The sequence below is a fragment of the Neovison vison genome, chromosome 3 (assembly GCF_020171115.1).
Source record: "Neovison vison isolate M4711 chromosome 3, ASM_NN_V1, whole genome shotgun sequence".
Taxonomy (NCBI): domain Eukaryota; kingdom Metazoa; phylum Chordata; class Mammalia; order Carnivora; family Mustelidae; genus Neogale; species Neogale vison.
In genome coordinates this window covers 227,646,544-227,667,309 of record NC_058093.1, presented here as the reverse complement: position 1 = coordinate 227,667,309, position 20,766 = coordinate 227,646,544, and the positions used below count along the sequence as shown (strand labels likewise).

The window sequence follows — 20,766 nt, the reverse complement described above, 5'->3', positions numbered from 1 at the left end:
ATCATTCTTGACAGTCAAGTAGCTACGAAAGGTTATAAAACAAAACAAGAGTCCAAGTTTGTAAATGAACACATCCTATAAAGATGTTGGCACCGAGGCCAGTGGCCTCTCAGTCTTCTGCGCGAGTGTGCTTCAGTTTTCCCTCCCTCCGTGAGAACAGCAGGAATTAGTTGACCTAGATGATCCAAAGGTTCCTTCTGATCCCAAGAGCCTACCACTCTGTGGCTTCTGAATTTGAGGGAAGAGGAGGAAGGTCCTAGTTTACAGGATGCTGGAGAGATGCTTCCACAGGTAGACTGCACAGCTGTGCAGCGTTTCTGAGAGCGGCGAGCACTTAGGCCAGCCAGTCCGAGTCTTCTAAACACAGCCCCCAGCCTGAACATCTAATATGGGTGTCTGCCTTAGGCCCCGTGTGAACCAAATGTTCCCAATAAAACAGTTCTGATTGGGTGGCTGTGGGGCAGCTTTTCTTACAGTGCAGCAATTCTTACTTCAGGTGGGAGTTGGATAGATTTACCCATTCAATTCTTGCCACAGATTCTATGGAAGTGAAACCCATCATGACCAGAAAGTTGCGGAGGCGACCAAATGATCCTGTCCCCATCCCAGACAAGAGGAGAAAGCCCGCTCCTGATATCCATTTGCATAATTGGTTTTTTTCTTAAGACTATTGAATCCTTTGCTTGTCCACTTGGTAGAATATATGTGGCCATTGTCCTATGGAAATTGTGTGTGATTGGCAGGCATGTGTATTTATCCCTGAGCTAAGGAATAGCCAATTTTTTTGAAAAAGATTTATTTATTTGAGAGAGAGAGGGAGAGTGCTTGCAAACATGAGCACAAGCAGGAGGGGCAGTGGGCCAGGGAGAGAGAATCCCAAGCAGGCTCCCTGCTAAGAATAGAGCCCAGTGTGGGGCTCAGTCCCTCGACTCTTAAGATCAGACCAGAGCCCAAAAGAGTTGGCCGCTTAACTGATTGAGCCACCCAGGCGCCCCGGGAGTGGCCATTTTATCATGGATCCTCAATCGCCACTGCTTCTAATGGGCGGTGTTTGTAGAGAGCAGTTATTTGGAAGGGCACTTTTCTGGAAGTTCATCCTGGTTTTAACATTTGGAGATTTAAGGTGACCTCAGATTTCACGTGCCTTTATTTTTCTTATAGAACCAGGCCAGTAACACCTGCCTTTTGTACCTCCATTACTTATATCCCGAAGACAGTGGAGCACAAGTTGTTAAATTAAAGCAAATGAGATTTCAGTCACATAAAAAAGCCCTTTAGTCGTAAAAACGAGAGGGGGAAGCAGGACACACATCGCAAAATTCTTTTTCTGTTCTCTTGAGGAGAGAATAAGTAGCCATTTATACAAAATGATTCAGTTGTCTTCCCCCAAGAGAGGGTTTAACTTCAGGTTCCTTTGTCTTCACAACTGAGGGTTTAAGTTATGTGGGAAGAATAAGCCCACATCTGTGTGTGTGCATACACACACGTGTGCAAGGCTTCTGGTCTTTGGAACAAGAGCACTTCATAAATTGAGGAGGAAGGTCTCCTTGTACTGTGTCCTATGCTCTCATTCTGGGACTTACTAAATGACTCAGAGATGTTTGAAAGAAATTTGTGAGTTCTTTTATGTACCTGGGCACCACGACATTCAGTAGAATCAGCAGCTCCCGAGAGGCAAACTGCTATAGAAACAGCATCCGACAGAATCACACTGTAAATCCTAAAGTCCTGGTACCATTTTGTTGATTTCTGCTTGCTTAGAAACCATGCTTCTCAGACATGTTCCTTTAACTCTCAACACCCCAGCTAAACTATTTGTTAACAGACGAACAGATCATGGAGGATCTGAGAACGTTAAATAAGGTACAGTTTGATTTTTTTTTTTTTAATTTATTTGAAAGCTTAGGCTTGTGTCCTTCACGTGTTACTTGTTAAATCGTTTTGATACCTTTGACACTTTGTGTTTCATCTGAAATGATCTGCACTAAGATTTCTTGTTGTTCTTCCTACAGCTTAAGTCACCTAAGAGACCAGGTAAGTGCATAGTGTTGCTGGCATTTATGCAGTCTTTTTTTTTTTTTTTTTTAAATCATGTTGTGGGAAAAGCATGCTTATACCTGACAGGGAGTTGTTGCAATTTTCAAAAATAAAAATTCTCATCATTTGTCTAAGAGTAGTCATCATGAAAACTGAAGGGAACCTTAGGTGCCCCCTCCCCTGATTTTTTTTTTTTAAAGTCCTGCTATATTAAAGTTATTTTTACTTTTTCCTTCATTTCTTGTAAAAGAGACATTTGATTGATAGGCTGGTAAAGGTTTTCTTCTATGTAGGCATCAGGCATAAGATTTAAGCACACCTCCATTTCTGGAAATGAAACCAGAAGGATTTTTCAGTATTCCTTGTCTTGTGGAGTTAAGTGCTGGGTGCCCCTGTTCCTGTGGCACTTTGTGGCTTGGTTCTGGTGAGGGACTCATAGTCACAGCTTACAGAAGAGGAGAGCCCAGGTTCACCGTGGTTCCTTCCAGAGTGGCACTTCAGAGTCAGTGCTAGGCTGCAAAACAGAATTCTGGATGGGCAAGACATTGTTATGTTTTAAGCACCAGGATTACTTACATGTCTGTCTACTCACCAAGCCTTGTGGAAGGAAACAGGATCCTTTTTTCTCTGAACGATTTCCTTCTGAGAGCCACCGTGGTCCTCAGAGAGGTCCCGTGTTTCTGAAGACATGATGTGGGGGTTGGGGGGGTGGTGTTACAGAAGTTGTGTGAATTGAGATCCTTTGGACCTACTGTACTTATTAGCACTATATTAGCTTGACTCTGTACATACATGATAGTCTGTTTTACCTCATAATAAACAGTTTTAGAAATGACTTCAGATTAATAATTTTAAGGAGATTGTCCTAATTCCTGCCCTTCTGGGCTTCCAGTGGTCACGTGGGCAAATCACTTAGCCTCCCGGCATCCCCGGTTTCTCCTCTGTTCAGTGAGGTTAAGCTTTGCCTTGTTTACCTTATGGGGTTGGGTTGAGCAGCAAGTTAGGTGTAATATACAAGAATTTTGTGGAGTTCTCATCTTTACAACCCCTAAGGACTTAATGATCATGATTATTACCCCTTTTTGATAGCATTTCAATTAAAGCATGTTAGTTGTTGGGTCCATATGATTGTTACACGTTTAATCACTGACATATCTTTGGTACCTCCAGCATCCCCGTCCTCTCCTGAACACTTACCTGCCACACCGGCAGAGTCTCCAGCCCAGAGATTCGAAGCTCGAATAGAAGATGGGAAACTGTACTATGATAAAAGATGGTATGTTACGGAAAAACACAGATTATTTGTTAAGAGTCTCAAAAGAACCCCTTGGGAAGAGCACTAGGGTTCTGTCTCATTGTTCCTGAGCATGGTTGCTGCTTAGCTTACATAGTACTGAAGTGGAATAACATTTCAAAGTGAGTTAGGACAGGGGAGCCTGGCTAGCTCAGTCAGGGGAACATGCGACTATTGCTTCCAAGGTCGGGAGTTCAAGCCTCATGTTGGTCATAGAGCTTGCGTTTAAAAACAAAACAAAACAGGGCACCTGGGTGGCTCGGTTGGTTAAGCGGGGCTGCCTTCGGCTCAGGTCATGATCCCAGGGTCCTGGGATCAAGCCCTGCATCAGGCTCCTTGCTCGGCAGGGAGCCTGCTTCTCCCTCTGCCTCTGCCTGCTGCTCTGTCTACTTGTGCTCTCTCTCCCTCTCTCTAAAAGTAACGTCTTTAAAAAAAAAAAAAATGAAAAAAAAAAGCATCAGGAATTATTTGATCGATACTACTCATTCAGTCTCTGAAGGCAGTGTTTCCTGAGCACACGTTCTGATAGGAGCCCTCCTCTCTCCGTGCCATTGGCATAATACTAGAATTTGCAGGCTTTTCTCTTTGGTGCTGCCCCTGTAGACTGAGGCCAGGGCTTATGTCCCTCTCTATCGTAACTCTGCCTTTGCACACTAAAATTAATAGGTGTTCTGTAGAAAAAAACATTTTGTGGTCAGATGAATCTGGGGGAGGACCATGCTAGTTAAAGGGTTTCTTTGCTGTAGGTGCTCTTTGGGTTCTCTGATAGGCTCATGTGTGCTCTGTATTTCTGTGATGTTGTCAGGTATTACTTATTTGACCTGGGTACCCTTTGTGGTGCTTCATCCTGCTATATGAGCATTCCAGGAAATGTACTTGGGGAAATTGAATCCTAAAACATTACTAGTTTATATAAAAGACAGGTTTGGTTTTTTTTTTTAACTGCTTTTTGTAAAATTTTAATTCTTAGTTGCATGTGACTATATAGATATGTTACATTAGGTTTTTAATATGCCGGAAATATTTGAGAATAAAAACACTTTAAAATCTTCAGACCACCAGCGTTTCCATTGGGAAGGAAATGGTCAAGCAGTGTTAGACTTAGAAACTCATTTACTTACTCATTCAGCAAACATTACTATCTGCTCTATAGCCCCAGATTCTGCTAGGTGTTAAGCCACATGTCTTACCTCCTTGTCACAGCTCCTTTAATTCTGACATACTCTTTTATTCATTGTCCCTCTGCAATTTAAGTCATGGTGGACACATTTGCCTTTTGGATTTCCGCTTGTTTGTATGGCACATGTTTATTTGGGGTTACTGTGTGCTCTCTATAATTATCATTTATGATCACTATCATTTTTAATGATCTTTTGAGTTTCAATATGTTAACCCAAAGTTCCAGAATTAGAGTAACAGTTATTTTGAATTGTTTGAGCTTTGTTAAAAAAGAAAAACCCCAAGATTTGTTAGTTTATTACCTTAAAACATTACCCTTCCGAAGTTGGTAGAAATGCTCAGAAATCTAGTCTTCCCTGAAATAAATCCGTTCCCCCAAAATATTTGGTTACAGTTGAGTTAATGACCAAGGAGATGGTGAAGGCTGCCTCTGTGAGCCTGATCTTAGTGACTTCTGCCCCTCTCATTTGACTATTTCACTTTTTCAAAGGGGCCTGTGTTTCTTGACTTTGCTTATCAGAACAGATCACCACTAGGTGGCAAGCTCTAACAATGCAACACACCGAGGGGGCAAAATAACATGAAAAATGTTTCTAATAATGAAAACCAAATAACCTTTAAAGATCAAGCCCGCACATAAGAGCCGTCTTCAAAAATGATGAGATTTATCACTAACGTTTTTACAGATCTGTGAGTCTTAAAGCTATGTGGTATTTCAGATGATGTTCATTTTGTAGTTGTGTTGCTTCAGATCTTCTTTCGAAAGCTTAATTTTTAGTCTTTGAGACTTCTCTTGAGGGTGAAAATGCAGTAGGAGAAAATTCTTGTTTTTCTAAAGAAGGGATCCCTGGTGCCTGGTGTTTCATAATGTAAATAGAGTGGTCACGTTTGCTGTGCTAGATCTCCAGAGCATTAAGAGTGAATTTCGCTGTCTTTCTCGTAGGGGCTGCAGAAATTTTGAAAAGAAGGTCTCTGGGAGCATTTCCCTTTTTCAGTGAGTTTCACGTTGCATATTGTTGAACATGGCAGCTGTTGTTTTCATCTGTGTTCTGTTGTTTTCCTTTTAGCCTTGGGAGTCAGAGTTGATGACACATTTGTGAGAAGGTGTGTCTCTCCTTCCCTGCCACAGACGGAAGGTGTTCATGCGGGTCCCGGCCCACGCTCTGACCAGTGCAGAGCTGGCCTCCTTTCCCACCAGGCTCAACTTGATGTGGTGTCTTAGTGTCCTGTCAGCTGGGAGACTTTCATTCTTCCTTCTTTTTTGCCAGTCACGGCCTGTGGCTGAGAGGGCAAGTGAACCACTTTATGCCCACTCCGGTGGGATGGAGTATTTGTGTGCAGTGGTACTTCTGGTGAAACGTGTTTCATTTAGTTTCAAATGACTTAAGCAAAGTGAGTGTGATTCAGGCTTCCCATCTTGGCATGAACACTTACCAAGCTACATTTCGTTTTGAAAGATAAGCATCTTCTCTTTATCTTGGTCTGGTAGTGCTTTTAAGGCATTTTATGTCCTGCTGTAAGTTTTCCTCACATTTTGATTTGGACTAATGACCCTTCTTAGAAAGTACCAGTAAAGTAGCTGATATTTTAAAATAACTAACTAGCTGATGGTGCTGGCAGACTGGTTTATCTCTCCTCACTTTAAATCTTGGGCTGTTAATATGAATTAGGAATGAAGCCCCCCTCCCCCACTTCTTCCAGCCTTCAACTGACAAAGACTGTTAAATGGCGAATATTTACAACTGGCATTGGGACCCTTTGAGGTTCCAGAGCTTTAACATGGTATTCAGTTTTTTTGGGGAAATGAAACATTAATATCAGGATTCCCAGTAGGATACAAAATTAAATTAATCCTACCCCCCTCCTTTTTGACCCACCTTTTGAAGAAATTGCTTTCTTCCATAATAGTACTACTGTTGATTCTAGTTCATTGGGTTTAATAGTAGAAGCAAAGCTCTAAGAGCTCATTTGTCGGGATTCCCAGGTCAGGATTTCCATTAGTAATAAAGTAATAAAGTCAGTTCGATTTTTGTGGCTTGTTCTCTGAGGCTATTTAAAGGTTTTTTTTTTTCATCTGAGATGAGTTGCAGCTTATAAAATGGGTTAATTGGCAAAAGTGATAATATACATTTTTAGTTCTATTGTTGGTGCTTTTATAATTGTTTTTATGTCTATATTTATTTTAAATTCTCTCCCCCTCTTTTATTAGTCTTTAGCAATTAAAAAGTAAATTTGTATGTGAGGGTCGACCTATACGTTTTAGTTTCATCTTGAAAATATGAGTGCTAATTTCTGAGGATTTTTTTTTTTTCTTCTTCCAGAGAATTCAGTTAGTTGAATAGATTTGGTATCCAGGGATAACCCGTATTCCCTAAGACTGTTGTGTGGTGCGTGAGACTCTGGTTCAGGAGGATCTGGGAATCCATTGGCTTGGAAGTGGGGTGCTTTGGGAAACACGTAGGCCAGCTCTGCTCTGGAGCAGATGGTGACCAATGGTGGACATTCAAGCTACCACCATTTGGTTACCCCAAAGCAGGCAGATTGGGGAGGTGGCCAGATGCTCAGGTCCCAGAGGACTTCTGGGGTTGGGGGTGGTTATAGATGAGATCTCATTGTTTACTTTTGGCATTCATTTTAAGGTCAGCCCGAGGTGTTGGGGTTTGGGTTCTGCACACATCTGAAGTAAAATACAGCACATCTCCTGAGAGTTGTTTAACTAGTCTCCCAGAGTTAACTGTTGTCCTTGAAGACATTAAGATGTTAATTTTAACATGAGGTTTTATCTTTACCCATCTTTGTTATTTAGGTATTTTTCAGAACCATGACTTACTTAGTTTTTAATATGAGTAATACCTTAATTCAGAGAAAAGAAGGCCGTTCAATAGAAAGAATACTGTTCTTAATTTATATTTCCTATTTCTGTAAAGTTGTAATACATTTTTTATTATACATCTTAACTACATAACTTTACCCAATTTTTTCTGTGTGTGTGATACACACGTAACATGCATATGTTTTTTTACAAGCACAGGAACGTAATGGGCATAGATTTCCCCCCTCTACTTAATAGTATACTGAGCATATTTCCAAACTAGTAACATACTCCTTTACCACACTGTGATCTTTCTTTATTAAAGTATTTGGGAAATACTTTCAGAATGACGTGAGACTACATGCATGCTTTTTGTCTTTTTCTCTTGAACCACTCTAATCCCCATAGAATAACTTCAGATGTTCTCTTGCTTTGTAATTTTACTCGAACCATCACTTGAGATGTTAGTGTTTACATAAGAAAGTTGGCTTAGATGTGGGAGGGAAACTGGAATTTTTGAGTCACAAAATTGATATTGAACTAATTCAATATATGAACTAATTCAGCCTTTCCTCATGCACTGTATACTTCAGACCTTGCGATATTACATATTTAGCATAATGAAAGTCCCCTGACCCAGTTTACCAACTGATCTCTGGCCAAAAGCAACTTTAAAGCTGAGTCTAACCCAATCTCGCTGTTCTAATTGCATTTATGATTCGATTTCTTTTAACAGTATTTTCAGGAAGTAAATTGAGTTGGAAACCTGAGTTTTCAGCTCCTAAGTAGCAGGTTAAAGAGTGCTTAGAACCTAGATTGGAAAAAGCTCATTGTGGGAGTGAAGTACATCTCTTTACTGTGATGTCCTGGCAGTAGATTATTTCATTACACCAGCAAAACAGTCTGCCTTTCCCCCCACAGAAATAATGATAAAATGCAGTACTTTGCTGGGAGATGCATTTTGGTAGAATTTACATGAGTTAGTGGGTCTGTTTAGCTAGATCTGTGCAGCCAGAATGAACCAGAGGTTATGTTCCTGCCTGATTGCGGCTGGCCTCGGCCAGGGCTGCCAGCAGCAGCTCAGCTCCTGTTTCCAGCTCTTGCAATCCAGCAGCTGCTCCTTCATCCTGTGGCAGCTGCTGTTGTATCGTTTGGGCTTTGGGCCTGGCTTCCTCACTTTGAACCTCGGCCTTATCCCTGAGCTTGTAGCAGTTGAAGGTGATCCTGTGCAACAGGCCAAGAGGATGGCTACTGGGGCTGAAACGGAGTGCCTGTCTGGTCTGCTCCATGCAAGGCAGCTCTCCCGACTGGCCAGGCCAAATCAGAGCCCCTGTGGTGCACACCCTGCTGCTCTGAACCTCTCCCGGTTAGTGCTCCCTGAGTATCCTGGTATGATACTCAGTGTTCTTCTCTGCTGCTGTATTTGAAGCTGTGTGATCGCAGGGACCTTGTGGTCCTGTTCACTGTCCACTTCCAACCTCCAGCATCCTCAGTGCTGCACAGTAAGTGATAATGCGTATTTGCTGAATGAGTGACCAGAGAAAGAGTTGAATTTGGCCTACCTTAGTGTGCATGGCTTAATTTGGACATATTGAAAATAAATATTAGATCTGTTGTTCAAACCCTTCTATTTATTTTGTCCACTCAAGTTTCTTCAGTGTTTTGGGGTGGGTGAAAAGCAGGAACAAGTTTTATTTTGAAAAATTGTAATTTACTTTTTGATTGAATTGTGGTGTATAGTCCAAATAAAAAATAAATAAGGAGTTAGCTTCCCAGCTTTTCCCCTGCCTCCTTTTTCCCTCTGCAGAGGGACCAAGGAATATATGCTTTAGATTAGGAGGAGGTGAGGAGGTCATCTGATCAATTGAAGGATGGAGGCCTTCAAACTAAATCTGAAATCCACACTCTTCCTCAAATGTAAATTAAGACTCTTAATTATATTCTTTGTTGCAGTGTTTTTTCTTTTCTTCCCTTTTTTCTTTCTTTTTAAAAACTGGTGCCATTAACAATACTGTATTATTGATTTAGAATTTGTTAAGAGCATAGCTCTTACGCATAGTGTTCTTTCTACAAAAGAAAAAACAACAAATAATTCTGCTGAAGAGGGCAGGAGGAGACTTTGGAAGCAGATGGATATGTTCATTGTGGTAATGATTTCACGGGTGTATATGCTTATCCCCAGACTCATCGAGTTATAAATTAAAGATGTATGGCTTTTTTTTTTTTTTTTTTTTTTTGCGTGTCAGTCTTAACCTTGATAAAGTGGCTAAACACATAAACTTGTGTCATGTTTTTGGCAGGTACCACAAGAGCCAGGCCATCTATCTGGAGTCAAAGGACAACCAGAAGCTGAGCTGTGTGATCAGCTCTGTTGGAGCCAATGAGGTAGGGGCCGAACTCCCTGCCCCCTCAGGAGAGCAAAGTGTACTAAAAAAAAAAGTGAGAGCAAAACTGTAGTGCAGGTGCCACCAAGAACGTACAGTGGAATCGTGTGTCATATGTGGATTAGGATCTCAGCACTTCCCAGCAGAAATTGCACAGAGACAGAAAAGATCCCTGAAAACCCCTTACTCTGCTTGACTGCCAACATAATGTGGATTTGTATGTTCCTGGTGGTATTGGTGAACTCCCAAGTATAGTAATGGAGTCGGGAGCCACTGAGGGAGACTACAGGAAAGAACAGAAGGCAAGTCTGTGTGGTATCTGTGTGTTCAGATCCTGCTGCTTTGTAAGATCACCGTGTACATGGAACTTGCTTGTGGAGCAAACTCCATCTTTGTTATTTCTCTAGAGCTTTTGTATGTGCTAAGAGATTTGCTTTGTGCTGTGAGGATTTAATGACACACCTGGCCCAGGGTGGGCACACAGTAAGTGCTCAATAAATGCATGCTGGCTAGATCTGAGCTATACAGTGCTCCTTGTCTGCTGTCTTTACAATCTGGCACGTCCTATTGTGCCTCTCTCTCAGCAGTGAGCTGCTAGGCTCTGGCCCTCAGGTACTGGCTTCCTGGAGTCTCTCCTGTAGGGTAGTGACTGGTTCTGAAGTTAGCTCAGAAGGTTATGCTCCAGGATAGGATGACTGGCGAGTGAGTTCTCCGACAGGCCCTTCGTTAGGGGGAATGTTAGCAGTGTGTAACTTGTATTGTTAGGAGTTTTAAAAAAGTTTAAAACTTTAATAGCTTGATTGGCTTGATCTGTTATCAGTCCACAAATGTCTGCAACGAAATTGATTTTTATGTGTCTCCCCTCTGTAACTTATTCATGCCAGTGCACAGTAAATCTAAGGAATCTGGATTATGAAATAACTTAAGCCTCTTCCATTCTCCTAGCTTCCTGAATTGAATATGCCCTCAAATGTGACTAGTTTGCAAAATGATTGTTTACTCAGAAGTTAGGGAGAGCCTTCCAGATAAATGAATGTCCTTTCTCTGTGGGCTTGGGGTCTGTGAGTCACCCCAAGCCAAGTCAGGAGCAGAGCAGGATCTGATGGAGGGACCCGCTGTTTGTCAGCAAGAGCTGTTGTCACTTCACGGCAGAGCCCTTGTTCCTGGCCTCATCCTCCTTGGTGACACCTCAAGATTTTTCAGGAAAAATAGAAATGCAAGTTATATTTTTTCTGTCTCTGTTGAAGATTGTCATCCTTTGACATAACAGAGTGTCAAGGGGGTCTGACAAGAAAACGGTGACACTGAGACATGTCACCTGGAGGGGAGAGGCCTCAGTGCACCCGAGGCATGCGACTCTGGTAAAGGGAAAATATTTCTCAGTTCTTGGAAGTATTCCAGCTGATTTTTCAGGTCAAATCCTAAGTGACCCTGGAGCCAGTTGGCCTTGGCATAATCTCACTCCAGGGACATTTGTTGGGTGAGTCTGAGGCTATTGGTGACTCCCCATTTCAGCCCTTCTTGTGGTCATTTTTCAGTTTAAAGTGCTTCCGCGAGGTCCTTAGAGGCTCAGCTTCACATGAGGTCTTTATTTTTAAACCACTGTATTTGACTTTGAAGTCTCTCTGTTGTTAAATAATCACATTAAAGGAATTGAAACGAGACTTAGAACACACACTTTTAAAACCTGAGAATTGAATGGGGGAGGGAGCAGATAGATCTGTAGACGTCTACTTGCATATGTGGGTGAGATGCAGAACTTAAAAGAATCGTGCTTCTGGCCCCATCTGTTGGCACATGAATTAAGCGGACGAGGAACAGGTAAGAAGAGTCAGGGCCAGGTTAGGGGATAAGAGCAAGCAAGGGGTTTTGAGAGCAGGCACCAGAATTCACATTGGACAAGTTGACTTAGCCTTCCTCTTCCATAAAATGGGGTGAGGACAGTACATCGTAGGGTGGTTCTGAAGATGAGAAAGCCGAGGTGTGACTGAGCTGAGGTGTGGCCAGTGTCCGGTGACCGAGGAGGAGGCTGCTTCCCACTTCCCAGTCCTGGCCACAGGGATGACACTTGCTGAGTGCCCTGCTCTGGCAGTCCTGCTGCTGGCAGAGTTCATTCTCCATTCTGTGCAAGAATGCATCTGCCCTGTGAAGTGTCAGACATCTGATACCATCTGTGGGAAAAGGATATGGTCAGGGGGGAAGGGCTGTCTTAAGCTAATTTAGCCTTCTGATGCTCCTAATTGGGCCTTCGCTCACTCATGGGCCTCTTTTTTTTTTCCTTGTTATTTTTTTCCCTTCCTTTTCTGCCATGACCATTAGCCTTAATTGCCAGGAAACCAGAGTGGTGAAAGACTATGATATGGAAGTCCCTTGAGGCAAGGAAAATATTTCCAAACTTGATTGCAAGTTTATATTCATGAATGCAGGTATTTTGAATGTCAGTGGTGCTGTAATCAAACCAAATAAAAGAATGTCCTTAAGATCCAGGCAAGAATAGAACCTGAGATCATGGTGCCCTCCATTTTCATAATCAGAGGTGTGAGAGAGGGAGAAGGAAGGAGAAAGGAGGTCCAGGGCTGACGCCTGCCCTATGCTAAATGGTTCCTGATGGGTGGCGGGGTGCAGCCTGAGAGGAGGTTGCCACAGTTCCGCCCACACCTCATGCTTGCAGATGTTTCGATGCCCCGGAAGATTTTGCTCCTCAGTATTCGCTCTAGCCGCTCTCATCCGGTTCCCTTTCCTTCTCCCCTGCAGATCTGGGTGCGGAAGACAAGTGACAGCACCAAGATGAGGATTTACTTGGGCCAGCTTCAGCGCGGGCTCTTTGTGATCCGCCGGAGGTCAGCGGCTTGACTTTTCTACAGTGTTCTTCCCTTGACCTTTTTTCTGGAGTGGTTTTTCGTTTTGTTTTCTTCCAAATAGAAAGTTTTTAACCCGGGAATTGCTCCTTGGCCTTGGAAACTGGGGAGCGCTGCTGTGGATTCTGCAAGGCGCTGTGGTGGCAGCCGCTTCCGTCTTTGTGTTGCTCCTTCCTGCCTCGACCTCTTCCGGCCAGCCGTCACCGTGAACTCTTGCTTTGGGGAGTGTTGCGAGTTCGATTTACTCATTTCTTTGTGGTTTTTTTTTTTGCTTATACGTTGTCTTTTTTTTTTTTTTTTTTAAGCCTCCTTTGAGTTTGAAGGGATATCTTTTTTTTAATTGACTTTAGGTCTTTCTACCAGGAAGGGGTACACTCTACATTACATTTTCATGTTTTGAATCTAATTAGTGGATCACGTAGCTCTTTCCCTTGTCGAGCCCAATTCACTGTTTCCCCAGAAGCTTGGGGCAGAGGTCCTAGCAGAAGGAGATTAATTCTCCTGGCTCTCAGCCTTCTCTGAGAAATAAATGCCTTGTGTAACATCTGGCGTATGCCATCCATTCCACTGGCTGAGCGACAGAAAAATTTGCCTGGGTGGCTACGTGCACTGAAGTAAATGGGGTTGGGGGGCGGGGGCATCTCAGGCACAAATGTGCTGAAGGTACCGCATTTGAAATGTTATTTAATGCAAGTGGTTTATGCAGACACATTTGTTCTAGCTCAAGCTGGAGCAAGTGGTCATTTCAGAAGTTTTTATTTCTAATTCATTTCTGTTTCCTGCCCCTGATGAAGTACCTCGTGCCGACCAATTATCTGGGTTATCTATTGTAGGTGGGGAGGGGAAACTGACTGGGCAGTCATCAGTTATCTGTAAACTCTCACTCATAATTCCATTTGCACACTCTTGTCACTGATGCCGTTACTGCACACGGACTGTTTCCAGCCTGTGGAGCCTTGTCGGCACCCCCAGCCTCCCAGGAGGTCTGGCCCAGGCTGAAGACAAAGGAAGCTCTGCTGCGGCTGCCACTCACCAAAGGAATCCTGGGGGCAACAACCTTCCCCACACTTCTTGCCTTCTGCTCCTCATTTCCAGCCTTGGAGAGATGGTTCACTGGCAGATGGGGCTTTCTGGTTCATAGCTGCCACCATAGGGTATTTAAAGAATTTGGGGTTAGAGCAACAGTTAGCATCTCTGTGGGAAATTAGTAGACCTTATGCATCCTAGGAAATCTTGGTATGTCGTGCCCTCAGTCTCAGGTGATTACCTTTGTGTCAGTTCTTGATATATGCACCCAAAAGCAAGTCAGGGGGCTGTGATGACCAGCGAAATCACCCTGTAAGTCCTGGCTTCAGTGGAGACCAAACCTTACTGACTCAGTAGAGGCATGTACAGATTTGTTTTTGTTTTAATTTATAGCGCATTCCCCCCGCCCCCATGTTGGAGTCTCCTTTAGAGTATAAGGTAAATGATGTGTGTTTGTTTAGTGTTCCGTGCTTCTCTGCCGCAGCCCCCATGATGATGATTATCGGAGTGAATCAAGTCCACAGTAAACAGGGCCTTCATCTTTCCTTTCTTCTTGACAGCCTTTGCTCTGCGGGAGGGTCTCTGTTGCTTGCATTGTCCCTGTGGTGTGTGTAACGTCCCATAAAAGCAGGCGGCTGTCTGTTCTCCACTAGTGCCCTGTGATGGAAATTTAGTTACAGTATGTGTGGTCATCAGAGTTTGTTTTTGTTTTTTTGAATGATTGTCTTACTTGGCTTCCTAGCAGTACACCAAAGTTTGTTTTTTTTGGGAAAAGCTTGTGTTGATAACTACCGGAGATTTCAGCATCAAAGCAACAAGTTGTCTTTTTTTTTTTTTTTTTTTCCTTGCCTTTTCTGGTGGCACATTTGTGCTTTTGTGAAGTAACTATTCATTGGAAGGCCAGAGAATGGGCACTTTGACTTCTTCTCTGGCCTTGGCTACATCACTGCTTTCTGGTCCTCAGTATCCTCACAATCCTTAATCATGTTTGTGGGAATGGGCACAAGTGGGGAATAGACTTGAGACACAGCACAGTAAATTGTACTCCTTATCCCAGAAGACTGAGTTTTTTATTTTATCACTCCAGAGATGAAAAGCCAGCAGTTCAGCCCCTCTGGCCGGCCTCTGTGGTGACCAGGGGTAGCAGAGCCCCCTTGTTTAGGAGTTGGAGGTGCTTGTGATGGGCAAAAACAGATTTTGAGATTCCTGGACTAACAAGGGGCTGGCTTTTAGCCCAGGTGGCCATTCTTATTACAGAAGGTCTTTCTTTCTCACCAGACCGTAGCGTACCATGTGCATCCCCAAATTCAAACTTTCCTGCAGATAAGACTTAGGAAAAGGTTGGTCTAGACAACTCTTATGAAGAACCTGTACATGGTATTAATCTGATCAAGAAATTGCACTTGGGTTATTCTAATCAAGAACCTATTTGTGTGTTTTGTTCAAGGCACCTACGTTGGTATTATACACAGTGTTTGCTATGGATGTGTCGCAATATTTATTTTACCTCTGCTTGGGGGCATTGTGTTGCCTTCCCTACCCTCTGACTCCCTCTCTTCCAAAGCCAGTGTCCTCTTGAACTATTTCCAGATTTCCATAGCCATACCAAAGCTAGGATGTTTTCATTTGTTTGGATACCGGTGTTTATGGATATCTAACTACCTAACTTTTTTTTTTTTTTCTTTCAACTTCAAACTGGGTCCAGTATAAGATCCCAGAGGCTGATCTGCAAATCAAGCTACTTACTTGTGTTTGTGTGTGAGACCCTGTGTTCAGGATTGGGCGACTTTTCTAAGAGAAATATTGGGGGTGGGGTGGGGTGGGGTTGGTTTCTTTTCTTTCTTTTTTTTTTTTAACCTGATTTTGGGGATGGAGGGGAATCGTATTTTTTACAGTATATTTGTTTTTTCATTAACATATCCTTTTAGCCTTGAATTTTGACTAAATTTCCTCCTGACTTAAAAATCTTGTTTCTAATCTGGGAGTTTGAAATCTTGGTACTTAATGTTACACCAATTTTTCCAAAGAGTTCAAACCAATTTAATATCAGTACATGGTAAAAATTTGCAGCCATTTCAAGCAGCTGGTGGGCTTTTTATATATCATCATTAACTGGTATCATTAAATGTTCTGAGAGGTGAATGTAAAATGTAAAAAGTATAGGTTTTTTTTTTAATAACAATAAACTTTCAAAGAGAAAACCAGCATGTAGTTTGTGTTATATCCATTGACTTGATAAAAATGATTGAAATTTCCTTAAGTCCCTTTCCCTCCCCCCCAGTTGTGGGGAAAGGAAATCAGGAAAGGGGGAGGGATATGCTAGATATTTGCTTATTATGAAGAGTAAGTTAAGGAATGATGTCAAAGACAGGCTCTCAGTTTTGTAAAGAGCAGTCTAGGAGTGTTGACCCATAAATGTGGTGTACTCTTTCCTTGTTGGTGAAGATAAAACAATCTCATTAAAAACGGAGTCAATAAAATTGACCTTAGATGGGACGAACCTTAAGGTAAACTCGTGTGATTGAGGAGGATGTTGTCATTCGGTACTCTAGACCACTACCTCCCAATTAAAAAAAAAAAAAAAAGCTGGTATTTCTACAGCTCCGTGGTAGGTAAACTGAGGAGGCTGCTTGCTACCACAGGTGACTGACCTCACGATCCGAGTGTGGCATGCCCATCAGGAAGGGCTGCTCTGTGCTTTGGATGTTGGAGAAGGCAGTCACTGTTTAACTTTTTAAAAATTATTATTATTAACATGAATGTTTGTTCAGAAGAGTGTTCAATTTCTTTTTTTAAGATTTTATTTATTTATTAGACAAGGATCACAAGTAGGCAGAGAGGCAGGCAGAGAGAGAGGAGGAAGCAGGCTCCCCGCTGGGCAGAGAGCCCAATGTGGGGCTCGATCTCAGGACCTGGGATCAGGACCCAAGCTGAAGGCAGAGGCCTTAACCCACTGAGCCACCCAGGCACCCCATCAAATCTTAATTATAGAAATTGAGTTTCCTGTTTCCTCAAAGTGGATATGGATATGTCCATGTGACTATCACCTAGATTAGGAAAGAGGACAGCCAGCTCCCGCAGTCCCAAGCAGACTTCCTTCTGGTTGCTACTCCTCACTAAAGTAATGGCTAGCCTGACAAGTTTTCTGTATTTTAATCACCTTGAATTGCTGGGTCCTTCCATAGTAGTTTGGAAGAGCCAAGCCCCTGGTGGAGGCTAGGAACTGGCCAGGGACTTGAGAGCTGGTAACAGAGGATGTGGCAAAATGAGGGAGGGGAAAACCCTTCAGGTAAACCCTGTTTCCCTCCTGCTTGTCGCCAAGGCAAATGGAACTTGCCCTTCATATTAATATCTGCTTTCTCGTGAGTTTTTTGTATATGTCAGGCATACAGGCATTCTTTCATTTAATCTTTGTAATGATCCGAGTACTAGTACTCTCAATATATTAAAGTAATGTCGATATATTAGGTAACATAGTCATTCTGAGACTGACTTAATTTTCCCATGAAACTCCAAGCTCAGCACTGTGCCTAGTCATAGTATGTGCTCGGTAAATGTTGTCCAATAATGTAAAGTGATCAGAGGAGGAAACAGATTCCTTCAGTCACAGAAAATGGTTCAGTAATTTCTCCAAGGTCACACACTGAGTTGCAGAGTCCCAGATCTTTCAGAGTCCAAGCCAGGGTTCCTAACGATTGTACCATGCAGTCTCTTCCCAGCCCCCTTTGTTAAAATTGCATTCGGCATTTCCACCTTCCTCCAGCCCTTCCCTCGGAGTTTGTTTTTTATCTCCTCTCCCCTCTTACAGAATCAGAGAGAGCAAATTTTAGAGGTAAAAACACTTATGATTTGCTAGGACCCTTTCCCCTGCTGCATGACTCTGGGCTTCTCCCTTGGTAATGGAACTGAGAGAGCCCGGTTGCTTGCCAAGAGGCTGCTTTCTTCTGAAACGGCACGGGCAGGAGTGCCACAGTTCTAAAACCAAGGAACCATTTAGAATGTGAAGAGTGTGCTGTCTTGATGGAGCTAACTTGATCTGATAAGCAACGTGAGAGCCTTTGGAGGAAAACCTGTGTCTTACCCGCGCCTCCTCAACCCCCCAGGATCACTTTCTTCCTGCCTGCCTTTCTTGTCATCTCTAAGGTGGGAGGGGTAGGAGCCATTGAACTGGTTTCTAAAAATGTAGATGGAGAACAGCTATCCTATATCTGACTGGCTGCTCTCTGCATGTCGGTGGACATTTTCATGTCGTGTCCTGCGGTAGAGTCACTGAATGACAGAACAGACCAGTTCAATGTCACCTGCTTTAGATTGCATGCTCAGCTCCAGCCAGCAACTTGCATAACAACCGAGCCCAGGGTTTGCAGTCTTTGGAGAGAGGCGGGAATGAAAGCTATTACTGGTCTCTTCCACTTCCACAAATCCATTTGGGTAAAGCCGAGCACCTTTCCTCCTCTTAAAAAGGAAACAGTAGATGGAGTGCATTAGAGACATGGGCACCAGCTTACTCTCTTTAGACATAATAATATGGTGAGAAATATATTAGCTTTAGGAATTTTAGTGTTTACTAAACACTAGGTATTTTTGTGAATAACTATGATTATTAAGACCAAAAGATATGTAGGTTCAGGAGAATCCCTAGGGGAGCAAGGGTGATAAGATCCAGTGTAGGTACCTAGACACTTAATCCCTTTACCCATTTTTCCTAATCTGTGTTTGCTCAATTCTCTGAAAGATACAGATCTATAAAATAACAAAATTCACTTTACTGATATGGCAAGACCAATAATCAGAATCTGAAAGATTCTCTCCCCTGTTTCTCAGAAGCTAGAGACTCAGCAGATGCTTCCCCCATCTGTTGGCGTCACCTGTCTGCCTGCTGTTGGTGTGAGTGGGTGTGGGTGTTCCAGAACCCTCTAAGAAAGCATTACCCACAGGGAATAAGGTCCTGAAGGTGGGAGGACAACAGCCTCAGGTTGGCAAGTCCCTGCAGATAGTCAAGAATCACTTATAATTCAACGTTGATTATTTGATAAGTATTTGAGTTTTTACTGAGATGTAATGTGGCATAGTGACAGTGTGGCAAAGCACAAGCTTTGGAATCAGTATTTGAATCCAGCTTTGCTGTTTCAGTTAACTAGCTGCTGTGTGACTTGAGGCAACTTAATCTCTGTTAACCTCAGTTTCCTTATCTGTTCAATAATATCCACCCCAGAGCATGATTTTGAGGATTCTGATATTAACGCCTAGAACACTTACTGTGTGCTAAGCATTTTACCCATATTAACTTACTGAATCCTTACAATGACCCTCTGAGGTAGTTACTATTATAGTCCTCACCTTATAGTTGAGGGAATCAAGAAACAGAAGTTAAGCAACTTATCCAAAGTCACACAGCTAATAAATGGTAAGCCAGCGTTCTGACCCCAGTTTCTCTAGAGTCCCTGTTCTCATTCACCATATTGTGCTTTGCGGGGTATGTAATACAGGACTGAGGGACTGCTCAGTCCCTGGAGACTGTCTCTTCCATTGTCAGTGCTGCTGTCATCTGTCTGTTCTCTGTCCTTGGATGATAATCTGCCCAATCCTGAGAGACCAGAATGATTTCAAATGGTTTGGAGTGCCCAGTGTGTTGGGTTGAGAAAGATTCTGAAGCCCAAGTTTGGTAGATTGGAAGGGGTGACCTAATCAATTACCTTTGTCTGCCATGGGCAAGAGAGCCTATTTATTTGCCATTGCTGATTTAGTCTGACCCCTTAATTTTGAAGTTGGAAACAGCCGAGGCCCAGAGATGGTAAATGGTGTCTCTAAATTCATATGGCCAGCTCTAGACAGAGAGGTGACAGGGGTCCTGTGTTCATAAACCTGGCATGGCCACCCCTTAATTCAGGGCACTCAGTTAACGTCTGTGTGCTTCAGTGTTTGGGCACACTCAACCCAGTGTGCCTGGGACTTTTATGGTTTTAGCTTTCATCATCTTGCACCGCAGAAAGCATCTCAAACCCAGGCACGCTGAGACAGTTGGTCGCCCTGTTCCCTTTCCTTCTCTGTAAAGTGGGGACGAGAATTACCCTTTACCCATGGAGTCGCTGATTCCATGGATTAGCTGAGTTCATACGGATAAAACCCTTGCAAGCAGCATTTGGGACATAGTAAATCCTCAGCACATGGATTGGTCGTTTATGGTTGTTCTTGGTTTCATTATCCTCGGAGCAGAGGGTTCCTGCCACAGAATGAGTTTCCTCCCTGGAACTTCACTGTCATCCCAAACACGACAGGGGACCTTGCCATGATCATCTGGTCACCTGGATTCAGCTGTCTGGGATGTTTCATCTTCTACTTGAAATAATAAATAATCATGAGCTTGAGGGTTGACGTAGTTACTAGCATTCAATCCCCATGAAGTTTATTGAATGGCATCCTAGGTTCTCTTGGGGGACTCAGAGAGATGTAAAAGTATGGTTCCTTCCCTGTGGGACGTTGAGGATGGACAGCCATACTTGTCCGTCATTCTAGTGCCACGGAACAGGGGCTAAACTTGAGGCCTGGAGAAAGCGGGACAGAGGGCATACTAGCTGCTGACATTTACAGAGCAGGTGGCTAAGTGCTTAGAGTGCATTAGCTCGATCCCTTGTGCCCTCTGGATTCGTTGTGCCATGTCTGGTGTTTCCAGACCGGGAAACCGTGGTTTACTACAATTAAGAAACTTGTCTCCAGATCACGCAGCTCCATTCCAGAGCAGGTCAACGCTGACCCAAAGTCTGCATTCTCAGGAACCACGAGTGCTTTATAATTGCTTTTGGAAGGCAGCTATGCTCACCACTATACCACCAACGCTATAATTGCTTTTGAAAAAAGTAAAATTCAGGCTTGGCCCAAAAGCTGAGGCAGGACTTGAGCAGTGTCCATGGCGGGGGAACGGGAATTGCACGTGGAGAAAGTGGCTTGAGGAACAGCAGGGGTGGGGAGGGTGGGGCAAATTTAAAAAGTCAAGTAAGAATGTGTCCGCTCAATAAATCCGGATGAATGAGGTTTGAACCTTAAAATCCGTTTGCTCCCCAGCCCTCTTATCTTTTTGTCCTTCCACACTTTGGGTTCACCTTCCTTCCCTTTCTGCTTCTGTCCTTTCCTCCCTTCTCTGGCCCACCCATTCCCTCCTCCTCCCCCTTTTATATC

General features: G+C 43.2%; 1 protein-coding gene across 1 annotated transcript in view; it reads left to right on the top strand.

The window, feature by feature from the left end:
• The window catches only part of SUDS3 (SDS3 homolog, SIN3A corepressor complex component), a 34,991-nt gene extending 19,197 nt beyond the window's left edge, over positions 1 to 15,794 (top strand). Inside the window, exons 7-12 of the mRNA XM_044244177.1 lie at positions 538 to 633; positions 1,802 to 1,863; positions 2,013 to 2,034; positions 3,208 to 3,313; positions 9,623 to 9,707; positions 12,461 to 15,794. Coding sequence (XP_044100112.1) covers positions 538 to 633; positions 1,802 to 1,863; positions 2,013 to 2,034; positions 3,208 to 3,313; positions 9,623 to 9,707; positions 12,461 to 12,559 — 470 coding nt within the window. The 3' untranslated portion in view covers positions 12,560 to 15,794. The remainder of the gene's footprint in view (positions 1 to 537; positions 634 to 1,801; positions 1,864 to 2,012; positions 2,035 to 3,207; positions 3,314 to 9,622; positions 9,708 to 12,460) is intronic.
• Positions 15,795 to 20,766: the final 4,972 nt, after the last annotated feature.